General features: G+C 41.3%; 2 protein-coding genes across 4 annotated transcripts in view; one reads left to right on the top strand and one right to left on the bottom strand.

Moving 5' to 3' along the window:
- SART3 (squamous cell carcinoma antigen recognized by T cells 3) overlaps positions 1-18999 on the top strand; it is a 32929-nt gene extending 13930 nt beyond the window's left edge. The window contains exons 4-19 of one of the 2 annotated variants that reach the window (XM_011377795.2): positions 167-351; positions 1427-1532; positions 2787-2911; positions 6601-6756; positions 7450-7588; positions 8090-8197; positions 8911-8988; positions 9115-9173; positions 10102-10211; positions 11561-11673; positions 12596-12672; positions 13251-13419; positions 15097-15551; positions 16095-16247; positions 17092-17282; positions 17943-18999. In XM_011377795.2, coding sequence (XP_011376097.1) covers positions 167-351; positions 1427-1532; positions 2787-2911; positions 6601-6756; positions 7450-7588; positions 8090-8197; positions 8911-8988; positions 9115-9173; positions 10102-10211; positions 11561-11673; positions 12596-12672; positions 13251-13419; positions 15097-15551; positions 16095-16247; positions 17092-17282; positions 17943-18120 — 2402 coding nt within the window. In that variant the 3' untranslated portion in view covers positions 18121-18999. The remainder of the gene's footprint in view (positions 1-166; positions 352-1426; positions 1533-2786; positions 2912-6600; positions 6757-7449; positions 7589-8089; positions 8198-8910; positions 8989-9114; positions 9174-10101; positions 10212-11560; positions 11674-12595; positions 12673-13250; positions 13420-15096; positions 15552-16094; positions 16248-17091; positions 17283-17942) is intronic. The other variant, XM_011377796.2, reaches the window with a different exon arrangement.
- A 1283-nt stretch (positions 19000-20282) lies between these two features.
- Positions 20283-23421, bottom strand: part of FICD (FIC domain containing) — a 9654-nt gene continuing 6515 nt past the window's right edge. Inside the window, exon 3 of one of the 2 annotated variants that reach the window (XM_011377793.2) lies at positions 20283-23105. In XM_011377793.2, the coding sequence (XP_011376095.1) occupies positions 22030-23105 (1076 nt within the window). In that variant the 3' untranslated portion in view covers positions 20283-22029. The remainder of the gene's footprint in view (positions 23106-23421) is intronic. The other variant, XM_011377794.2, reaches the window with a different exon arrangement.

Genomic DNA, 23421 nt, shown 5'->3' with positions numbered 1-23421 from the left:
AGGCTGCATTATTAGTAAAGGTAAGTTGGAGTGCTTGTTGATGATGCTCTTAACCTTTTTGCATGAATGAGTGCTTTTTTGATTGGGTACATTTCTTTCGTTATACATCATTTTCGATATCTGGGTATTTTATATCCTGATCTAATAGAACATGTCTCATTTTTAGGTCCAAATATTTGGCTAGAGTATGGCCAGTACTCAGTCGGTGGGATTGGTCAGAAAGGTGGCCTCGAGAAAGTCCGCTCTGTGTTTGAAAGGGCTCTTTCATCTGTCGGTTTACATATGACCAAAGGACTGGCCATCTGGGAGGCTTATCGGGAGTTTGAGAGTGCAATCGTGGAAGCTGCCCGGGTGAGTGCCCCTGTCTCCATGACCAATGCTTGCCTTTGAATAGTTAAGACTGTCTTTGTCAGTGTTCTTGGAAGAACATGGTTAACAAAATGGTCTTCACTAATCCCTTAGGGCAGTAAAATAAATGAAATCAGCAGTCGTTGTGGAATAGCAAGAATGATTTCTTTGACTATAAATAAAGCAGGTGACCCTACAATTTGTTCCTGATGTTTAAACATACTACTGTTTTAGCTCCAGGTTCCACAATGATGTATAAGAATAACCATGTCACTCCCTGCCATCTCCACTTTATGTCCGGTAGTAACTCTGAGATTTGACCTTATCATAATTTCATTTTTTAGACTATAATTTACAGAATTTTACAGTCCCCTTTTTTGTGTCACCTCTTCACTGTGTGTGTGTGCAAAGTTGTTATTGGTACATAGTGAAGCCCTCTAATAGATCATTATTATTAAAGTAGCCTCGTCCCTTCTTGGATTATGTCCCTGTTGAAAATCGGCGGTGGTGCCTTCAACTAAGCCATCTAGGCTGACTCCTTTGGCTGATATTTGTGGCGTTCTGTAGTATGACATAATCCTGTATGGACTCTGCTCCCATACTCCCCTCAACTTTCTTGCACTTTTCGGCCACTGTACTTTTATTCATAATGTTCCTTCACCTGGGAGTCAGTTTGCTTTTGTCGCTGCCTCTGGAGAGCCTGCAAGACACATCCCAAATGCCAGCTCCTCCAGGAGTCTTTCCTGGTTTCCTCCCTTCACAACAACAAAACAGCCCTGAAAACCAGCTGAAAGCAAGCCACACTTTGATACTTCTGATACTTTGCTTTTTATACATAATCTTCTTTCTGCCTCATTTGGATATGTTTCTTGTATTCCTTCTCACTTTCTCCCCATCATAACTGCTTAGTAGCAGAGATACCATTTGTTTTTTTTTTTCACCTCTTGCATCATTTGACACAATACCTCATGTATAAGAGGTCATAAAATTTTTTTAGTTCGAAGTAGAAATGTATTGAAATAATTTTTGAAGTAAGAAGAACCAAAGTTTGTCATTTACTACGAATTTGCTTCTTTAGCCCATAGCTGACTTCCTTTCCCCTTTTGACCGGGAACAAACCTTTGATTCACAGCTGGAGAAAGTGCACAGTCTCTTCCGGCGACAATTGGCGATCCCACTCTACGGTAAGAGAAACTGACACGTCAACAGCCAGTCCTTCGTGGTTTTCAAAACACTTTGGGGTATGTCATGTAATAAGACCTTTCCAAACATCCCATGAGGCAAGTGTGGCTGGAATTCTTATTCTCACTGGATAGTGTCACTGTAGATGAGGCCATTGGTAAAAATGTATGAATTGTTAATGCGCAAGTGGGTTGTGAGAGTCAGAGGCAGGACTGGAAGCCAGACTTCCTGACTCCCAGTTTCCTAAGTACAACACTGTTGGAGAGGGAGAGAAGAAGGTCTCTGAAAGAAATAGGGAAACTGACCCCCAGTATTTTCTGGGGAAACTTAATTGAATTAGAGTCCATTCTGAGCATTTTCTCTTCAGGAGTAACCTTCCATGACAGAATGAGGATTTTACATGGGCCTATATCATTCTTCTGTGGGGGTGATTTGGTCCAGGACCACCATCGATCGGAAGTATTCGTATCTGAATTTCTTGGGGGTTTGGTAAGGATTCTCCTTCTTGGGTGAATATATTTTGGCAAGCCAAGCCTTTGAGGTTGTGGAGCTTGAGTATGAGCAGTGCTGGGAGGATTTTTTTCCAGCATGGGAAGAGTTTGACACTGCCATCTTGTTTCTTCCCTAGGCATGGTTATTTTTTACTTGCGCCCAGGTGTTATGTCTCTTTTTACTTCATGGTTTATTTGGATTTGATTTAATAAATTATAAAGTGGCTCTCCAGTCAAATCCTTGGATGACATACTGAAAAGGCTAGAATGGAGCCGGCTTATAGATTTCATCTCATTTGAGCATGAGGCAGCATAGCATAGGGAATAGAGCATAACCTTAAACCAGACTGCCAGTTCACAACCTTGCTCTGCGGTTAACTGTAGACAGTTGATGTAACCCTCTGCTTGCTTGTGCTTCCTCAACTGCAAAATGGGGATCACAGTAGAACCTGTCTCATACAGTTGTGAGGATCAAATGAGTTAATGGATGTGAAGTGTTAGAACCTAGGCAGGCACTAGGTAGGTGTTGTTAAAACGTTGCTATTAGTTTCATTACTCTGACTGATTAATTGATTGGGCTTCCTGGGACAGTACTTTGAGACAGAGTGAAGGCCAAATCTCAAATCTCAGGATTTGATCAGTCACAGGAGTCATGAACACAGTTGTGGGAGGGGTTAGTGGCACCCAAGCCTCATGGTTTAATCTATGTTTGGATTGATAAAACCCAATAGCAAGACCCACGGGGCTGAATCCATCTTTCAATAGATATGGAGGCAACTTTTGCAGAGTATGAAGAATGGTCAGAAGACCCAATACCAGAATCGGTAATTCAGAACTATAACAAAGCACTACAGCAGTTGGAGAAATATAAACCCTATGAAGAAGCCCTGGTAAGTGTTGGCTTTTTTTTTCTGTAAACGTCTGTCTACAAACTTTTCCCTAATCAATAGTTGCAAGTAAAACAATATCTTTGAAACTTGTTTTATTGTGAAATATATAGAGTGTATAAATGTATACCTACAGTTTACATACTAATAATACAGTGAACATCCATGTACCCACCACCCAGGTTAAGAAATAGAACATTGCCAGTACCTTAGAAGTCTCCTATGTGTCCCTCTCCGATTGCCTCCTCTTCCCTCTCCCGAGAGGTAATCACTTTCCTGACTTTTGTGATAATCATTCCCTTGCTTTTCTTTATAGTTTTACAACCTGCGAATGTATCCTTAATATATTGTTTAATTGTGCTTAGTTTTGAACTTGTATATACTGCAATAATGCTGTATATTTTCTTTCATTCAACATGTTTTTGGGTTTTACTCATATCGATAAGTATAGTTAGTTACAGTCCATTTGTTTTACTATAAAGTTGTCTGTATGTAAACAATTTATCCATGTTCTTAGATGGATTGTTTCCAGTGTTTTGCTAGGAGCAGCAGCATTGCTTTGACCACTGTATGTATCTCTTGGTAAACATGGAAAAGAGTTTCTCTAAGTATATACCCAGGGATGGAACTCTTTTCCAGGTTATGTTTTACATTCCTACCAGCAGGATCTGAGATTCCTCATAGCTTTTGCTCACCTTGGATACTGACATACTTAAATTTAGCCAGTCTGATGAATCTGAAACTGGTATATTTAATTTGCATTTCTTTGATTGCTAATGAAGTTGAGCATCTTTTCCCATCTGTTGGCCATTCAGATTTCCTTTTTTGGTGAAGCGCATGTTAAAGACTAACTCATTTTCCTTTTAGTTTATTTTTTTGTTCTAATTGATATTTGAGGGTCCTGGATATTAAATGTTCCTTTTGGTTGCATGTATTGCAAAATTTTCCTCCCCAAGTTTGTGGTTTATCTTCTGACTTTTTAAAATGGCATCTTTTTTGATGACCAGTTCTTAATGTTAATTTAATTGGGTTTCTCATTCTTTCCCTTATGGTTTGTGCTTTTGTTGTTCTTAAGAAATCTCTCCATACTCCAAAGTCATTAATTAATATACTTTGCTCTATTTTCTTCTGAAAGTTTGTAGTTTTGTATTTCATGTTTAGGTCTTCATCTGGGTGATTTTTTTGTATGTGGTATGAGGCAAGGTTCAGTTTCATTTTTTCATATTGAGAACCAGTTTCAGCACTGATTTTGATAACTCCATCTTCCTCTCACTGATGTGCTGTCTCACATCTGTCATTGTCACTGATTTTGATAACTCCATCTTCCTCTCACTGATGTGCTGTCATTGCTCAGCTGTCCATTTATATGTGGGACTATTTCTGGCTTCTCTATGCTGCCCCACTGGTTTATGTTACATTGTTGTAATGATGATAATTTTATAAGTTTTGATCTCAGGTAGCACGAGTCCCACCCACCTTGTTCTTAAGAAGGTCTTGGCTTTCTTTAGCTCATAATGCTTTCATTGAATTTAAAATCAGCTTTTCAAGTTCTATTAAAAAAAAAACCTCATGAATTCTTTATTGGAATTGCATTGAATCCGTAGATCAGTTTGGGGAAGAATTTACACCTTTTAACTAACTATTGAATCTTCCAATCTATGAACATGGTGTAGGCCTGTGCTATTTAAAATAGGCCTGTCTTTCTGTAACATTTTATAAATTTATGAATTCATCTAGTATCTCGAACACATTTTTTAGATATATTTCTATATAGTTTTCGATACTATTGAGAAGGTATCTTTTTAAAGATTTTCTAGTTGTGCCTGGTATATAAAATGTAACCTTTTATATTAATTTTTTCTATCAAACTTGATAAATTCTTACTAATATTAATTTATGGATTTTTTGGATTTTTTTTTGTGTCGACAATAATATATATTTTTTACAATAATATTTGTAAGTGGCATTTTTTCTTTCTTGGTCTTAGAATACTTTTGACTCATTTACCATACCTCAGACTTATGCCCTTACCTTGTATTTTTTGTCTTTTTGTTTTACCTACAAGGCATCATTGTTAATTTTGTATTATATAGCCCTAGTTTGTTCACATTTATTATATGCATGTCCCACTTTCTTTGCTCTTCTTCCATGCATCCTCCATCTTTTATCTGGAATCACTTCTTTTGCTTAAAGTCCACCCTTTAGAGTCTCCTGCACTGAACATTTGCTGGTAACAGATTTTCTCAGTGTCCATTAGTTTGAAAAAGTTTTACTTTGTTCTCTTCTTGAAGGTTAATTTCTCAGGAGATAGAATTCTAGACTGATAACTTGTGTTCCCTCCGCAATTACATATATCTTTCTGTCTTCTAGCTTCTGTTGTTGTTCTTGAGAAATCAGCTGTCTAACTCTTGCTTCTTTGAACATAGTCCTTATTTTTTCTCTGGCTGATTTTAAGATGTCATAGGTTTGGTTTGATGTCCTGCAGTTTCATTATAGTAGGTCCAAGTGTGGATATCTTTATATTTATCGTGCTTGTGAATTGTTGGGCTTCTTGGGTAAGTTTTCGGTCTTTCTCATGGCATAGTGAATAAGAACACAGATGTTGAGAGCCAGGCTGCCTCCAGTTTGAATTTTACCTCTGCTACTTACTAGCTCTCTGACTTCGGGCTAGAACTTAGCCTTCTTATGTTCCAGTGGCCTTGAATCTAAGGAGGTAATGATAATGATACCTGCCTCATAGGGTTGTTGTGAAGATCAGAGTCTTAAAATATCTTAAGCCAGCAAAAGCTTAACTTTCATTTAACTTAACCACCTTCACTAGATTTTTCCTTAGTATTGTTTTCTTACCAGTTTGTTGATGATTTTCAGGTTTTTTTTTTTTTATATTTAAATCAGTTTTAGTTGTTTTCAGTGGCATAGTGTGTCTGGGTAACTGATTTGTCATTATTACTCAAAACTCAGGCTCTAAAACATGATCTTTCTGTGTTCAGAGCGTGTGTGCTCTCTTGCTGGCCTGCATGTGCTCTCTCTCCCTTTTTACCTATAAATGATTTACATATATAGTTATGGTTCATGGAGCCTCAGTAATGACATCTCAGCCAGTTCAATTTTGTTTTGACCATCAGCTGAGTGTGGCTGAAAAGAAAATAAGGTGAATAAGAGAATTTTATCTAAAAAGACTTCTGACTGTATGTCTTAGGATCAGCGAACATTCACCATAGCCTCTTCCATCTTCTGCATTTACATGTACTCTGGCAGGAGCTGATACTTGGAATGGGAAACCTGAAATAGCACAGGGCACCGAATTTCTCCAGTGTGGTACATTAGCTCTATTCATTAGGCCATGAAAGTGGCTTCTCTTTTGGAAGGATGGCTAGCAGTGGTCATTGGCAAAGGTGTTTCTCTTTCATTCAGTTCCTGATTGATGGGAAATTTAAATTCCCTGCAATCTAGGGATGGGTTTCGAAAAGGGTTTATGGAGTCTTTGTAGCTATTGCCATGAAGAAGCACTTTGGACTATCATTCTGCCCAACAAATTATAGACCTTGTTATGCAGAGGTTCTGAGAGTGGGGACTGGTGATTCTTATCTTGGTGTAGCCAGTCTCACCAAAATTAACTATGAAGATGTGTTGTGCTTCCTGACAGTACCAGTAGCTCATTTCAACTTCACTGCAATTTTCCTTTGCCCCAGTTGGAAGCAGAGGCCCCCAGGCTGGCCGAATATCAAGCATACATCGATTTTGAGATGAAAATTGGCGATCCTGCTCGCATTCAGTTGATCTTTGAGCGTGCCCTGGTCGAGAACTGCCTTGTCCCAGACTTATGGATCCGTTACAGTCAGTACCTAGTAAGATAACTGTTCTAATTTCATTTTATTTTTACCAACTTGGGACCTATTTAAAGGAAATCAGTAAGAGTGCTTGGAGTTAGGTGCACGCTCCTCTCCACTTGTTCTCACTTTTCCGTCATCCTCCTTTTCTCTTTGTCAACTCAGGAAGTTTTTCTAGTGTTTTCAGCTGTGTTGAACTGATCACTAACTGTAAAAAAAATCATATAGTCTTACTGTTGAGGACATTATAATATTAATTTTTTAAACTTTTATTATAATGGAAATGTAATCACATAAATGTAGACAGATTAGTAAAATGAAACCTCATGTACCATCATCCAGCTTCAACAATTACCTAACAGCACTAGTCCAATTTCATCTACATCTTTACCTACTTTATCCATTCCATTTTACTTTGAAGCAAATCCAGAAATCACATTTCCTTGGTAAATATTTCAGTATGTATATATAAAAGATTTGAGTCAGGATCCAAACAAGGTCCATACATTAGGATTGGCTGATGTCTCTTAAGGCTCATTTAATCTGTGGGTTTCCCTCTCCTCCTTCAATTTCTTTGTTGAAGAAACCAGTCACAAGAGACATTTCTAAGGAAATTTTTTTTGGTTGGTTGGTTGTGCTGGAAATGTCTTGTCGATGGTGAAGTCTTAACCATAAAATTTTATCTCCTAACCCTGGAATTCTTTATCGTAGGATCGGCAGCTGAAAGTAAAGGATTTAGTTTTGTCTGTACATAATCGTGCTGTTAGAAACTGCCCCTGGACAGTTGCCCTGTGGAGTCGGTACCTCTTGGCTATGGAAAGACATGGAGTTGATCATCAAACGATTTCTGGTGCGAATGTTTTTGTGGGAAGACTTCTAAGCTTTTTGTCCCAAGTCAGACATATAGAGTTCTGACAGAGTCATTAAAATCAGCCTCCCAGGGTGTTTCTTTGGGATATTGGGTATTAGTGACAAAAAGGGCTCTAATTGGGAGATGAACTGATTTTATTTTTGGCTTCTTAGAACTTTTTAACATACTAATATTTATTGCGATTTTTCAGGAGTCGTGGTCTTTTCTCCAGACTTGCTTGACCTGGAACTCTTACTGCAGGGTGTCTTGTGGAATGTGCTCTTTCTAGAACACAATTTGTGCAGTGCTGTAGTAGCTTTTCTCTTGAAGGTTTCTTTCAAGCTTATTTCACTTTGTTATTGTTATTATGTCATTTCTTACTATTTTTGATCATAAAATATTTTATAGCCAGTAGAGGTTTTTATAATCTTAATAACTTCATGTCAGTTTTTTTTTTTTTTTTGAATTGGCAACAAATCTTGGCTTTTTCTTCAATTCCAGTGACTTTCGAGAAAGCTTTGAGTGCTGGCTTCATTCAGGCCACTGATTATGTGGAGATTTGGCAGGCGTACCTGGATTACCTGAGGAGAAGGGTCGATTTCAGACAAGGTATTTAAGTTCACATGCATCATATCAGAGGTGAACTTTTTCTTAACATATCTTTTGTCGAGATGTTCTAATTGCTTAAATACATCATGATTGGGCAAATGATGTAGACCAGCCATTGGTAACTGTTCTCCCCTAGAAATTTTAGCTATTTAAGCCTTTAACAAATCATGCTTTGGATTGTAAAGGAAGAGATTAATGGTCTTGTGTTTTATGCTGGCTTCTGCCAGCTTCTTTGGTTTCATTTCATATTTATCTCTTCTCTCCTTTTTATATATCCCAAATAGTTCTCTAAATAAGACCGCTATGTTTCTTTTAAGTCTTTGAACCTCTGCAGGACCCCCCCCGCCATTCTCCTCACCCCTCTCAAAAAAAAAATAGCAACCAGAACTCCCCACCCCTCATCTAACTCGTTCTTGCATGCTCATGCAGGTGGCCTTCAGCCATTCCATTGGCTGGGGGAGACCACCTCTCCTGTGTTCCTGCTTTCAGTGCCCTGTGCTCACTTTTGTCATTGTATTGCCTATAATGTGCTCTGCTCCAGTGTCTCTTCTCCAATGCATGGTCAGGGCAGGGACTGGCAATTTTATTTTTGTGTCCCCAGCACGATGCCATGTACATAATAGGCTCCTGGGAGTTTCGGTGTAGGATTAAAAAAAAACTCAAACATGGTATGTGGTTTTGTAAAGCCAAACCTCTTTTGTAATTTCTACCAGATTCCAGTAAAGAACTGGAAGAGTTGAGATCCGCATTCACTCGCGCTTTGGAATATCTGAAACAGGAGGTGGAAGAACGTAAGCATAGCTCTAACCTGCTGCTTTGTCCAGTTATATTTCCTGTTCTCAGTTGATGTGCTTTTTCAGGCAAAGTCTCTTTGTCTCTAACTAACTTTCTAATTTTGACTAACTCTCTTCTTAAAGGTTTCAATGAGAGTGGGGATCCAAGCTGCATGATCATGCAGAACTGGGCTAGGATTGAGGTAAATATTTTTGACACATCTGTCAGTTTCATCCACCTTTGTCTAATAGTGTCGCTAAAGTTGAGTCAGAATCCCAGCTGATGGTCTAGGCTTTGTAAAGACTCACGTTCATATCTTCATGAAAATATTAGCTCCCACGTAGAAGGTATGCAGCAAATGTCTGAATGCCAGGCATTCACTCATTTACTTCTCTCCCATCCTCAGTGTTTCATTCATGAGAGCATATCAGGTCTGTAGTGTTGTCTGCCAGGCACTTTACTAGGTGCTGGGAAAATGAGTTTGACAAGGCTCCTGCACTAGTAAGGCTTTAATCTAGTGTGGAAGACAGACAATTTGACAAATAATTAGAGGATATAATGAGTTGAATGTTATTACTGGACCAGAGACCTCAAGGTAAGACATAATCTACTCTTGATCAGCTCAGAGAATTATAAAATTCTAATACTTTATTCTCTGAGGGAGAATCAGGTCAAAGAAACATTTGCTTGTAGGTGGGATTTTTGTATTGTAATCATTTTAAATATGAGGCAGCAGAGGCTCAGAAAGATTAAGCAACATGTCCAAGTCACTTAGTAAGTGGTAGAGCTGGCATTTGCTCCTGGATCAGACTTTCTTTACTGCCTCTTAAACACTTACAGTTGAGTTTGATAAAAATAAAAAGCAAATGCCTGGCCAGTACTGTCTTAGCGCACACGGGCTCTCACTCTTTGTTCTCAACAAAGAGGCATACTTGAGACTTGTCACTGCAGAAAGGCTGAAGTGGTGGTACTGGGCCCGTTCCTATGGAGGGCAGCCTCGGGAATGTCCAGGGATTCATGTAAATAGTTAGGGGGTGGCTTTGTAGACATGTCTGAAGTGTGTTTTGTAATAGGTGTTGATATCATGAGGTGCAGGTCCTTTCCTCATTGAGCTTTTTAATGCATCTTAGGCTCGACTGTGTAATAATATGCAGAAAGCGCGGGAGCTCTGGGATAGCATCATGACCAGAGGAAACGCCAAGTATGCCAACATGTGGCTTGAGTATTACAACCTAGAAAGGTAACAGCCTGCGGGGGGAAGGCAGTGCTTCATCAGCAGTAATGGTCTTCAGTCCTGGGTGACCTCTGTTGGCTTGGGCTTCTCTTTACAGTGGGTCCCTATTTTCTTCATCCTGTCTCTTTGATTAGTGGGCAGGGCTAGAGAACCAAACAATATTTTGTGCCTGGGCTCTTATAGCTATGCATTTCTTAAAAAAATTCTTTTTGGTTTGTTTCGTTTTTTGATTTTTTGAACATGAATATTTTATTTGACTTTTTTCGGAGGTATTTCTTTTTATTTGCTTTGATATAAAAGTGTAAAATACTAATAAGCACAGAGGAAAAAAACCGAAATTACCTGTAGTCATGGACCCAGGCATAACCACCATTAGTTAATGATTTGGGTATATTCTTCAAGACTTTTCTATGCTTAAATTAAAAAAAAATGAAAATGCAATTATAATGTATAAACCTCTAAAATTATTTAAACCCAAAATTATAAACCTCTAAAATTATTTTAAATAAGATATGCCTGATAACATAAGGTATAAAGAATATGACCAGCTTTTTAAAAAAGTAATTTTATATTAGTTTCAGGTATACAGCACAATGGTTAGATGTTTATGTAATTTACAAAGTGATCTCTCTGATTACTCTGGTACCCACCTGGCACGACACACAGCCATTACAGTAATATTGACTATATTCCCTATGCTGTATTCCACATTCCTGTGACTGTTTTATAACTGCTGATTTGTACTTCTTAACTCCTTCACCTTTTTGACCTAGTCCCCCAAACCCTGTCCCATCGGGCAATTACCAGTTTGTTCTCTGTATCTGAATCTGGTTTTGTTTTGTTTGTTTTGTTCCTCGGATTCCACATAAAAGTGAAATCATATGGTATTTGTATGACCAGTTTTTTTATTCAATATATTTTAAACATAGACAGTGAAAGTTTCTTATAATCCCATCCCCAGAGATGACCACTTGCTGAAAATTCTTCTAGAACAGTGGTTCTCAAACTTTTTGGTGTTTTAAGACTCCTTTACACTCTTAAAATTTGAAGACCCCAAAAGCTTTTATATATGCGAGTTAATATTTACCATATTAGAAAGTAAAAATGGTGTTCCGTGAAAAAACTAACTAGTTTAGATTGCACCCCAAACAGTTATTTTCTTTGCTACAACTGTTGTACTTCAGTATGCAGAAGAAGTGCTTTATGTGGATAGTTCTGGAAGCTGATCTCCTCAGAAGCTAGAATTGTGGCAGAGCTCCTGATCCTGTGGCACTACCTGTGAGAAGACTGCCCCTCCTTTTGTGTGCTTTCTGCTTTGTGTCCTAGTGGCAGCACCTGTTTGTTTTCTACCCTAGGGCACACGGTGACACCCAACACTGCAGGAAGGCTCTGCACCGGGCTGTCCAGTGCACCAGTGACTACCCAGAGCATGTCTGTGAAGTGTTGCTCACCATGGAGAGGACTGAAGGTAGGGATCCTTGCCTCTCTACTCTGGCTTGGAGTCTGTAAGGACAGACTGTTTATGGCTACAGCCCCTCAAGTGGTGCACTGTGACTAGACTGTCACGTGGTACTCTCCAGTGAGAGCAAGTCCTCTCAAATCTTCAGATACAAGGGGTATTCTCCATCATATAGCTCTAGCACGGGGTTCTCATAATTCTTGGTGGCGGGGGCTGTCCTGTGCATTGTGGGGCCTTTAGCAGCATCCCTGGCCTTTCTCTACCCACTAGGCGCCAATAGCAATCCTCCCTGCCCCCAGTCATGACAACCAAAAATGTCTCCAGAGGTTGCTGAAAGTTCCCTGGGGGTCAGGATTATTCCATTTGAGAACTTCTGGTCAGGCACCATGCTACACCCACCATAGGGGTACAGACAAGCAGATGGCTACCTGTGCTTTTGGTTATGTGTGCATCACTTGCCAAATTTCAGAGCCTTAACATTAAGTTTCTAATAGGAAAATAGTGAATTTATACGTGGACATTGGTCTGGATTTTGGGTGTAAACCCCTCAGAACCTGAAATAAAACACCCAGGCAACAACAAATTACAAAATACCCCAACATTTATCATTTGAGTTCCTCTTAGAGTTCTTCAGTCTTAATATAAGTGTCTTGTACCTTTTGCATTAGAATGTTTTCATAATCTTTGCTAGGGAGAGCCCATAATAGATCATGTTCTAGTTTTCAGGTCTCTGAAGAGATATTTTAAACATACCTGGAAGTACTTGAAGTCTAAAACTTCAAGCCTATATAATAAAATCTTAAAATGGGGAGCTGACTCTAGTTCTTTTTTGTCTGATGGGAGAGATCTCTTCTGGAGTGCGGATAAATTAAGAAAGTCTTATATCCTTCAAAAACCTAAAATGTGAAAGTTTGCTTCTCTTTCTATCAAGGTACTTTAGAAGATTGGGATATAGCTGTTCAGAAAACTGAAACTCGATTAGCACGTGTTAATGAGCAGAGAATTAAGGTAATTATGCCGTTTATTTGGAGTCTTAGAGAATCTCTGATAACTATTCTGTGTTTGATATATCCTTGTCAAAACCGTTGAAGTCTTCCTAAAAAGTGTCTTTTATATAGAGAATATTACAAAATATTTGAATCAACATTTAAATCTATCCAGTATTACTTTTTAGATCGGCTTAAAACTTCAGCCCAACAATCCTTTTTTTATGTAGTAGGGGAATTTTGGTTCTAAAATATACTAGACAAGATGAAAAAGAATAAAAAGCAGTCTCAGCCCAATGATTGGAATACGAACACCACCAAATTAATTAGGGCCCCAGTTTGATAGATTATTTTTTGGGTGGATAATTACTGGGGATACTGTAAAACATACTGTGTACTTGAGAGACAGAATCCTAAGAAACTCAAAAAGCCCTGGCAGGGGAAAGTTGTGAGCGCTTCCTCTTGTTTTTCAGATCTCATCCTTTCACTTGGGTGATGAATTTCCCGTCCCTGTCCACTTTCATCTCTCTCCTCATCACAAGGCGGTAGAATTCATGTCATTGCTGCGTCCACTGATATGTCATACTCCCAATTTTCCAGGCTGTGGAGAAGGAAGCCGCCCTTGCCCAGCAAGAAGAAGAAAAGGCTGAACACCGGAAGAGGGCCCGGGCCGAGAAGAAAGCATTGAAAAAGAAGAAAAAGACCAGAGGTGCAGACAAGCGCAAAGCAGATGAGGATGATGAGAAAGAGTGGGGTGATGATGAAGAAGGTAAAGCTTTCCAGAAATTTTATTTTGGGACACCTCAAACTTCCAGAGAAGTTGGAAAAACAGTATGAAGAACTTTTTTTCTTGAACCATTCGAGAACAAATTGCTAGCATGATGTCCCATCACCTTTGCTGTCCCTGCCTACCTCTATGTCCTGTGCCAGGCACTGCCCTGCACAGACACTTGTCCAGCCACCTGGGCTCCACTCCCTACACTGCCCTGTTTGCCACCACTGCCGCCCGTGTGGTGCCCTCTTCGCCCTGCTCAGTCTCCCATACCCCCAGATGTCCCTGTTACTGTCCCATGTATGGACATCCCCTTTTTTCCACTCAGGCTCCAGTATCCCATACCACTGCTGCAGCCCTACTCTGCATGGAACACCTGCCTTGCTTGCCCCGATCTGTGGTTTTGACTTGATAGAATTTTCCAACCAATGTTTCTGTCAACTCTGCAACTTCAGGATTGGGCAGGTGTGGGTCAGATTTATTTCAGCGAAGTCAGTCATGGTAAAGAATTGTCTCTAGACATTAAAGGACTCTGCATTTTCCTAGTGCAGAGTTGTCAGCCAGAAGGATATAGTAATGGAGTCATCATTAAGTTGATCTTTTTTGCACATCTTTTTGGGGCCTTCAGAAATGACTACCATAGCTCATTGTCCTTCAGAACTCCCAATTTAGCAGGGTAAGTCATATGACATGTGACTGCAGTGGTGTGTAATTGGGACTATGGGAGATGTAGGTGTGAATTGTGGGAGCCAAAGAAGGCACCAGTGGGTCAGTTCCCTGCAAGAAAGTTTGTGGGGAAGTGATGCATGCATTTCGGCATCTGGGGAGTGACTGTCAAGTGAAAAAGAAGGGGGAAGCCAGACACAGCCAGTATCAGCAAAGAGTGTAAGGCACAAAACAGCCTGGTATTTTCTGTGAGCAGCAGATAACTAACTGGGTTTGAGCCCTGGTTCATGTTGGGGGCCAGGTGCAGGGGTGATAAGGCTGAAGCAGCAGACGGGCCAGCTGGTTGGGCCCCACTCAGGGATGCTCTTGCATGCAGCATGCAGGGGTTAGACTTCATTGGGAAGCAGCCGAGAATTGATGGAAGGGTCTGGAAGTAGGTGGCCAGTGCCATTTGAGTTTCAGTATTGTCCCTCTGGAGGCAGTGGGGAGACTAGGTTGGAATAGAATGTTGTTATACTCTCTTAAAGGACACAAGACAATAGTAGAAGTTTTTAGAAACTGTAGACAGTTCGTAGTGCTTTCCAAAGTGTGGCCTACATGTGAAGCATACTTCAGACTCACAAGGTGCTTGTTTAAATGCAGGACCCCAAACCCTATCTTGCCCTTGCTAACCCAGGTTTCCTAGGAGAGGGGCCATCTGAACTTTGAGACCCACTGACCTTATACATAATTAAAAGTAGACAGCGAGGACCTAACATTATCAGTTCTACTTGATTTGGTCCACTTACCTGAATGTAATAGGGTCCAGAAAATAGTAGGACAAGCTAGGGGGCCAAAAAACTTGATAGAGGGTGTGGTGCGTGTATTTCGGTATGTGGAGAGAGGAGTGTTTATTGCTTGCAGTTATGGCAGACTAGCTATTTGTAGTGGGAAGGGTATGTATGTGGAACAGCTCACTACAGAGAAGACATACTTAATCGTTGTTGCTTTTCTTTTGACAATCTGTAGAGCAGCCTTCCAAACGCAGAAGGATTGAGAACAGCGTTCCTATAGCTGGAGAGGCACGAGACCTAGAAGCGGAAACGGGACTCTTTGGAAAAAGTGCATCCATAGATGTCGACCCTCCCTCAAAGCAGAAAGAGAGGGCGGCTGTCTTGAAGAGGGACGTGCCCAAGGTGCCCCACGACAGCAGCAAGGACAGCATCACTGTCTTTGTCAGCAACCTGCCCTACAGCATGGAGGAGCCGGACGTGAAGCTCCGGCCGCTTTTTGAAGCCTGTGGGGAAGTAGTAGAGATCCGCCCCATCTTCAGCAACCGGGGTGATTTCCGAGGGTATTGCTACGTGGAGTTTAAAGAAGAAAAATCGGCTCTGCAGGCACTGGAGTTGGACCGGAAGAATGTAGAAGGGAGGCCAATGTTTGTTTCTCCCTGTGTGGATAAGAGCAAAAATCCTGATTTTAAGGTATGTTTGTGGAAAAAAGAGTGCCTGTTTTGAAGGGTTGTTATAGACAGACTAAATATTTTTTTCGTGCAGCAACTAATATTTAAAATATGCATGGAATAACTGCACCCTGTTAAGGACTAAATTTCCACATTAAGTGGGGTCCATTCCAAGCTTGGTAATTGAGGTCTAACTCATGGCTTGGTCACTTCGAGCTTGCCTTAGTTGACAGGTGACCATAAAATTAGGAATTGTAATAATGGCTACTTTCCGTTGCATGCTTAGGAATGACAAGGAACTGTGCTAAATGTTTTACAAATTCGTTCATGGGATCCTCGTCCAAACTCTGAGAATAGCTACTTTCATTCTTGCCATTTTACAGAAGAGGAAGTGGAGGCTTTGAGAGGATAAGTGACTTGCCTAGGGTGACCCAGACCCAGTTAACAATGCCCAGCACCCAGAGTCGGCTCCGTTGTGCCTGGCTGGGACTGGCTGGAGTATGGTCTGTGTGCTGGGTTGTGCCTTGAGTCGTCGATTTCCGCCCCCCCTCCTTTTTTCCTGTAGGTGTTCAGGTACAGCACTGCCCTGGAGAAACACAAGCTTTTTATCTCGGGTCTGCCTTTTTCCTGCACCAAAGAGGAACTGGAAGAGATCTGTAAGGCTCATGGCACCGTGAGGGACATCAGGCTGGTTACCAACCGGGCCGGCAAACCAAAGGTCAGTGTCTGAGCGGATGGCATTTAGCCTTCTGAGCCTCGGACAAACCTCGTTCTTTGTTCAGGGAGTATTTGGTTCTAGAGTGGGTTCCTAGTTTGTCTGCTAAGAAACAAATGATAAGTTAACAGAAGGATAGGTACACTAGATTGTACTTGCATTTGGAGCCAGATTAACCTGTTTTTAGGTAACTGCACTAAAAGGAATAAAGTGTTTGGGAAAAAAGAGCTACCACGAATTAGCAGGGCGGAAGGAGGCACAGTGCGGAGCCCTAGCCTTGGGGACTTGGGGTGAGAGGCCGTCCTCTACAATCTCCTCCCTCTTGCCCAGACTCCTCCTTTTCACTGCATCTCCCAGCCGTTTCCTCAGGTCCTTCCACCAGGCTCACCATTATCATGTCCTCCCCTCTGGCCCCTTCTTAGCCTCTCGTTAAATCCTCTTTGGACCACATTTTGAGTAGTGTTGTTTAAGCACTAGTTACCTCTTCCCCTCGCCCTGCCCTTATCCAGGTTAATCGAATGTTAAAGAATATGAAATAAGGGAAGGCTGAAGGCTGCTCCCGTGTCCAGGCGACCTCATCTGTTTGCTGGATTTATACTGGCCTGTTTTTTTTTTTTTGGCTGGAGTAAGCACAAGATGTACTGAACCTAAAAAAGTTATCCGAAGTTATAGTTAGTTACAGAAAAAGGGAAGAAGAGTAGGGCAGGGAACTAAATTTGTAGACAGATGGTAGCGGTGGAGAAGGTCACCTATTAATGGGGTGCCTGCCCTGGCCTCCTGACCTGAAAGAGGAAGCTGCATCTGGCTCTGCAGTGCCTGACCTGGCTCTGGATATGGTCTCTTTCAGGGCCTCGCCTATGTGGAGTACGAAAATGAATCCCAGGCGTCGCAGGCTGTCATGAAGATGGACGGCATGACTATTAAAGAGAACGTCATCAAAGTGGCTATCAGCAATCCCCCTCAGAGGAAAGTTCCAGAGAAGCCAGAAGCAAAGAAAGGCCCAGGTGGCCCCATGGTGCTGCGGCAGATATATGGAGCGTAAGTGTTTGCGCGCTAGCCAGTGCAGACTTTGCCTGGGCCAGCACCATGATGAATTTGTTTCCTGTCAGTACAGCACGTTAGGACAGAAAGCCGGGTCCTGCTGTCCACTGTACTCAACAGAGGAGGGTGATACAGAGTATAAGCCTAGAAGTGAAACCTTTCTTGGTGTTTGCCAATTTACACTTGTGATTTATTTAAGGTCAGATTTTCATCAGGCATTGATTACTTTAAAATCCTCTTTGCCAGGTGAATCCATATGTTTAAAACAAAACTTGGCAACTGTATGCTTGCTAGGGTAATGTGCAGCTCTGGCTGTCATCACATAAAAGCTATGTCTTTATTTGATAGGGATGACAATGCGAAATTGTGAGGTGATTTGGTGAGGTCTGAAAGATTACAGCCATGTTTATCTACCCTATGGGTGACTACATTGCACAGGTTTGGTCCTTGCCAAAATGGGGAAAAGGCCAAGTTAAAGTGATTTTTTACCTACTAGTCAAAGTCAAGGAAGCTTAGGCATTGTCTTATCATTCTTATTTTTTTTTACTTTTCACCTTTTAACTTTGAGCGATTTAAGACTATCCTGGTTTATTTTCACAAATAAAAGGGTTATAAATTGGTGCTTTGAAAGGGTACATTCAGCATTTGCTCTTCCAGGCGGGGCAAAGGAAGGACCCAGCTTTCTCTGCTGCCTCGCGCCCTGCAACGCCCAAGCACTACGGCAGCTCAGGCGGAGAATGGCCCTGCCCCAAAGCCAGCGGTCACCACCTCAGCTGCCACTGAGGCTCCCAAGATGTCCAATGCTGATTTTGCCAAGTTGCTTCTGAGAAAGTGAACGGGACTCTAAGAGAAGAGAAATCCCTTACTTCATGCTGGCCAGGAAGCCCACCAGTCATCCAGCCGTACTCTGGGTATGGAAGGGCCTGGGGCAGCGCCTGCACCCACGTAGTTTTCTCTGGGTTAGACAGAAAGGAAAATGGTGTCCAAGAAAGAGGCTTTAAGTGTTCCCTCATATTGAGGGCAACAGGAGGAAAACAGTCACTCCACAGGTTGGGCACAGGGTGTAGTTTCTCAGATTTTTTTTTTTGTCTTTTAAGAGTGAGAAATGGAAGTGAAACTTGAGCACATTCTTTTGAGACCCACTTGTCCAAATGTTTTCGGCCAACTCTGCCCCTTTTTATAAGACAGTTCTCTTACACTCTGCATAGCACATATGCTCATCACTCTTAATTTTTAAAAGACAAAAATGGCAGATGCTAGTAATTCACCGGAATGGCCTATTTTATTAGTAAAGGGGTGGGGATAAGGGAAGTCACAAAAAAATTTGATGGATTTTTGTTCAAGGGGGCTGTGCGTTTTTATATTATGTATTTGTAAATGACATGTCAACCCCTTATGTTTCATAAAAGCAGAATATTTGTGACATTTGTTTTATATAGGAATGTGTGCCATCTGCTGTGGACCATTTTCTTTGCCTAGTGAGTAGTTGACTGTGTTGTCTAAATATTGAGTTTCAGTCCTTTGGTTTTGTTTAAATACCACGTCAAGTGCAAACTTAAATTTTCCCCATTTAGCTTTGTCTATTAAACTGAGATTCTCTTAAAAACTTCTTGTGGAATGGTACTCAGCTGTACATTTACATATGGCTGTATTTTGAAATGGGTATACCTTGCTTTACCTAATAGATGTGTAAATAGAACTTTTCTAAGTCAAATCCTATTGTTGCCTTTAAATCTTTTCAGCTGCGATGTGTCTTCAGTTTTAAAACTTCAGTTTATCAGTTTGACCCTCTAGCTTTTAAGTTTTACCCCTCATTTATCAAATATTTCTTGCTTTGAAAGCGACACTGTCAATTCAGTAGGGAGAACTTCCTTTATAAAGATGCTCTGCAGAAAAATGGGATTCTTTCAAATGTGATGGAAATCAACTCATTTATGTTTTGTAAGTTTTTGTGTCAGGCTTCACTACTTTTTTAAACATTTTTTAACGGAAAATTTTAAAAAGAGAATGAGATAAACCCCTTATGTGCCTACCATTGAATGTCAGCGTTTCTCACGTCATAGCCCATTTCCTTTATCTCTACTTTCCATACTATTTTGAGGGATACCCCAGATATCATAGCACTCTTCAGTAATATTGTAGTAAGTGGCTCTAAGGGATAAGGACTTAAAGGCCATAGTTTTAGCATTATTCTTGAAAACATTAGCAGTAATTCGTTTTCTCGTTTCATAAATGTCAGTTCCCCCTGTAAGTTATGATTAGTTGATAACTTCTTAAATCTTTTAATCTGTAGGTCCCCCCTCTACCTTGTCTTTCTCTTTTTTTGCACAAAAACAAAAATTTTTTTGTTTGGAGTAATCTGAATTAAATTCAAGCAGTGGCTATTTCTCATCTCATAAATAGTCATAAAAAACCATGTTCTCTAGAATGGCCACTCTCCTGCCGAAGCCTGTTCTGTGGATGAGGATTTGGGACAGTTGGGGACCGACACTGAAGAGCCATGAATATTTCCTTATCAATCTAGATTCAGGCATTTTTACTCTTTGCTTACTTCACATTTCACTGTTTTATTTTCTTGTTGTTGGCCAGTTCTCTGACTTTACTTCATAGTCTCACATGTTAACATAGGCTTGTAACAGAGCTGAACCTTTTCAGACTTGAGCAGGATCCAGTTTTGGTTTGGGGTGTTGACTATTCTGTAAGTGGATTTTCAGGAATGACTGGGTTTATGTGTTTTCCCCAGAAAATCATGAACTCATGGTAAGTAGAAACATGAAAAACTATTTCAGTTACTTGAGTCTTACTTAAAAGTCAGTGATCTATTCCTTTCAGCGTAGGTAGGCAGCTTACCCAACTAGTTCTGTCTGGTGTTCCTGTTGAAAGTACTGTCTTGGATCTGTTTCACTGCCAGAATAATAATAGGGCTAAGGTTTTGAAAATAATCTCCTCTGCATCCTTCTGACAAATGGATTATCTCTTGAATAAGACAGCAAAGTCTTAGGCATTTATTAAATAAAATACTTTATTAGAGTCAGTTATTTGTTAAAATAATATCCTTCACATATAGCTAAAGTGCCAATTTCTATAGTACAAAGCAAGCACTCTGTCAGGCCTCCTTGTTGTGCTTATAAAACCAAGACAATAGAAGAGTTAAGGTTTAAGAAATACCTTATGGCAGGATACAAATATGAAAATATTTTCTATAAAGGCTTGAATAACTATCACGGGGCCATTTCATATACATTTACACTTATTTTCCTTAATCTTTCGGAAAACCACTCTGAGATTATATAATTAGGTAACTGTAAACACTTGCTACATAAGAATAGTGACCTCATTACTATCAGTATCTGAATTCTCAAACCAGAGAACACCCTGTATATATTCACCATCATTCAGATACCGACAAAGTGCAGTACAGTGTTAGACATCATGGACTTTGTCCCTGGAAGAGAAACCTAAAGATTTCTGACCATTCTGACTCTTAAGTAGCAGCAGTTATGTTGGCACCTGTGCCTTATATGATTGGAAGAGAAGATTCTACTTCCACAGAATGACAACTTGGCCATATTACATATAACATTCTATAAGTTGCTAGAAAAATAAGGCTACTCCAAGGCAATCTGTTCTGCTTCCCTGAGGGGATGCTGGACAGTACAGTGGCTGTGGGACGTGTGGGGGTCAGGTCAGTAAGTAGATAAAGCTGAACAACAAAAGGGACATGTCCTAGCTCTGGTCAGAGATTTTCTGTGGTTCAGTGGAAACTGGTACTCTTAATTCATTGTCAAAAATGCTTATTTGGTGTTGATGTGGCATCTGTTTTCTTAGATCTGTTCCTTAACATTGACCTACAGAAGACGTTAAACTCAGAGGATGGTGGGTAAGGGCAGACTTGCCCACTTGGACAGTATTTGATTTGCAGTGATTCAGTTGTTCAGTGAAACCCCAGAGAACTTTTAGACTAAAACATCTGGTCTGAGTTGCTGCAAATGAAATGAGAGAAACAGTGATAGAGAAAGAAAACTAGGTTGGCCACTCCCCTATTCTTAAAATAGTCTCGATATGGAAAACTAGCCTAGTTTGCAAACTGTGTGGCTCAAATACTCTTCCTTGAAATAAGCAGGGTATCAAACTAGAAATGTTTCAACATTCATATCTCGGAAGTTTGCTCTACTACTACGAATTAGTTACAGCACTAATCTCTTTGTAGGGGAACAAAATCCTCTAAGAAAGCAAGCTTTCAGTCATTTCTCAAAATTGGACCAGGTTCTTCCCAGGAGTGCTGACTTCCCAGGTAGAGTCACAGAACCTCGGAGCCCGTTTCAAAGAAAGACTTGGAGGAGTTAGTCCTTGGGCTCTGGAGCTCGTCCTACAGCTGTTGGCCTCTTCTCCACCTTAGTGCAAATTCTACTCCAGAAACTGTTCTGGTCACACAAGCACTGGTGCCCCCAAAGCCTGCTGGGACCACCACATGAACAGGGGCCACCAGCACAGAGAGCAGATATCTTACATTTCCTAGCTCAAAAGAAAATAAATAACTTGGCTGAATTATAAGTTATCTTATAGACAAGGCTTAATAATTTAGTTTTTTTCTTTAAAAAACATTTGGAGGTAAAGAATATTTAAGTCCCTTATCTATCTCCTTTTGCTTTGAGAGATGACAAGGTTTCTAGAAATGATCAGTTTCTTTGATTTTTTTTTCTTCTCCTGGATGTTCCTTGTCACCAAGGGAGGATTTAGAGGGTTAAGGTTTCACAGGTAGTGTCTCCTTGAACCCAGAGTGGTTGGGTTTGGCCTCTGGCAGCGCCACTGGATATTCTGTTGTGGCGAAGAGGAGGGTGTCCAGAGTGGTCTCTGTACACTTGGCAATGAAACGGATGAATGGCCTCACGTCGCCTTCGTTGGCGACTTCTAGTACATGGTAATACTCAGATCTTTGCTCCTTAAGGATGGTGATGGGTGGGTAGCCTGCCTGCATTAGGATGAGGTTCATCAGCAGGCGTGAGGTCCTTCCATTGCCGTCGATGAAAGGGTGGATGTAAACGAGTTTATAATGGGCCAAGGCTGCAAACTCGACAGGGTGCAGATTCATGGCGTCCTCGGAATTGAGCCACTGTATGAACTCCTGCATCTGCTTTTCCACATCTTGAGGATGGGGAGGGATGTGGTGGCCCACAAGGACCTGTGTTGTCCGAAACCTTCCAGCTTCCACCGGATCTACATATCCCAGCACTCGCCGGTGGATCTCCAACACGTCGCTGATGGTGACAGACCCGATGCGGGAAACCAGTGTGGTGTTGATGTACTTCATTGCTGCGTGCATGCCAATGACCTCGTTCTGCTCCTCTAGGCTTTTCCCTGGCACAGCATAGCGGGTCTCCAGGATGTGCCTGATTTCTGAGAGGGTGAGGGTGTTGCCTTCGATCGCAACTGTGTGGTAGATGTGATGGTAGTATGTTTCCTCCATGACTCTTCGCAATGCCGAGTTGCCCTTGGGGATGGACATGACCTTCTTCACTTTGCTGTCGATGATGCTGAAGTACCTCTGGTCGATCTCCTCTACCAGTGGCAGCGTCCGGTCTCGGTTGACCAGGGCTTTCTCATGGTAGGGCGAAATGGTCAACGCTCTGGTGTACAAGTAATCTGCCTGGATGATGTCCTTGTCTTCTTCCGAGAAGATGCCAAACTCGTTGAGCGCATCCACAAAGTCTGGGTCCATCTTGAGGGCGTGCAAGAAGAGCTTGTGGGCTTTCTCCCGCTTGCCCTGGCGTTTCATTTCCAGGGCTTGGTTCAAAGCTGCTTTAGCTTCCAAGTTAGCAGCTAGAAAAGAGCCAAAGAAGCACTGTCAAGAAGGGCAGGCAGTGGCAAAGGATGTCCAAGTGACCTGTCAACTGTGCTAGGCCCCAGAGGAAGCCATGGCCTCGGGGGCTCGTTCCAGCCATGCTGTTTGTGCTCTTCAGTGTGCCTAGGACCACTACATTTATGGGTGTGTTTGTTCCCCACAGCCCCATGGGGCGGTAGGTTGTTAATTGTCCACTTGTCCTCAGAGCCATTCTCTGTACCCTAGGAGGCATCACTTGATGCCCTGCCTTCTGATGGCCATAGTGAGTGGATGTATTCCTCTGTACCCACAGCT

The sequence above is a fragment of the Pteropus vampyrus genome, unplaced genomic scaffold, assembly GCF_000151845.1.
Source record: "Pteropus vampyrus isolate Shadow unplaced genomic scaffold, Pvam_2.0 Scaffold322, whole genome shotgun sequence".
NCBI classification, from domain to species: domain Eukaryota; kingdom Metazoa; phylum Chordata; class Mammalia; order Chiroptera; family Pteropodidae; genus Pteropus; species Pteropus vampyrus.
This window is presented reverse-complemented; position numbering and strand designations above follow the sequence as displayed.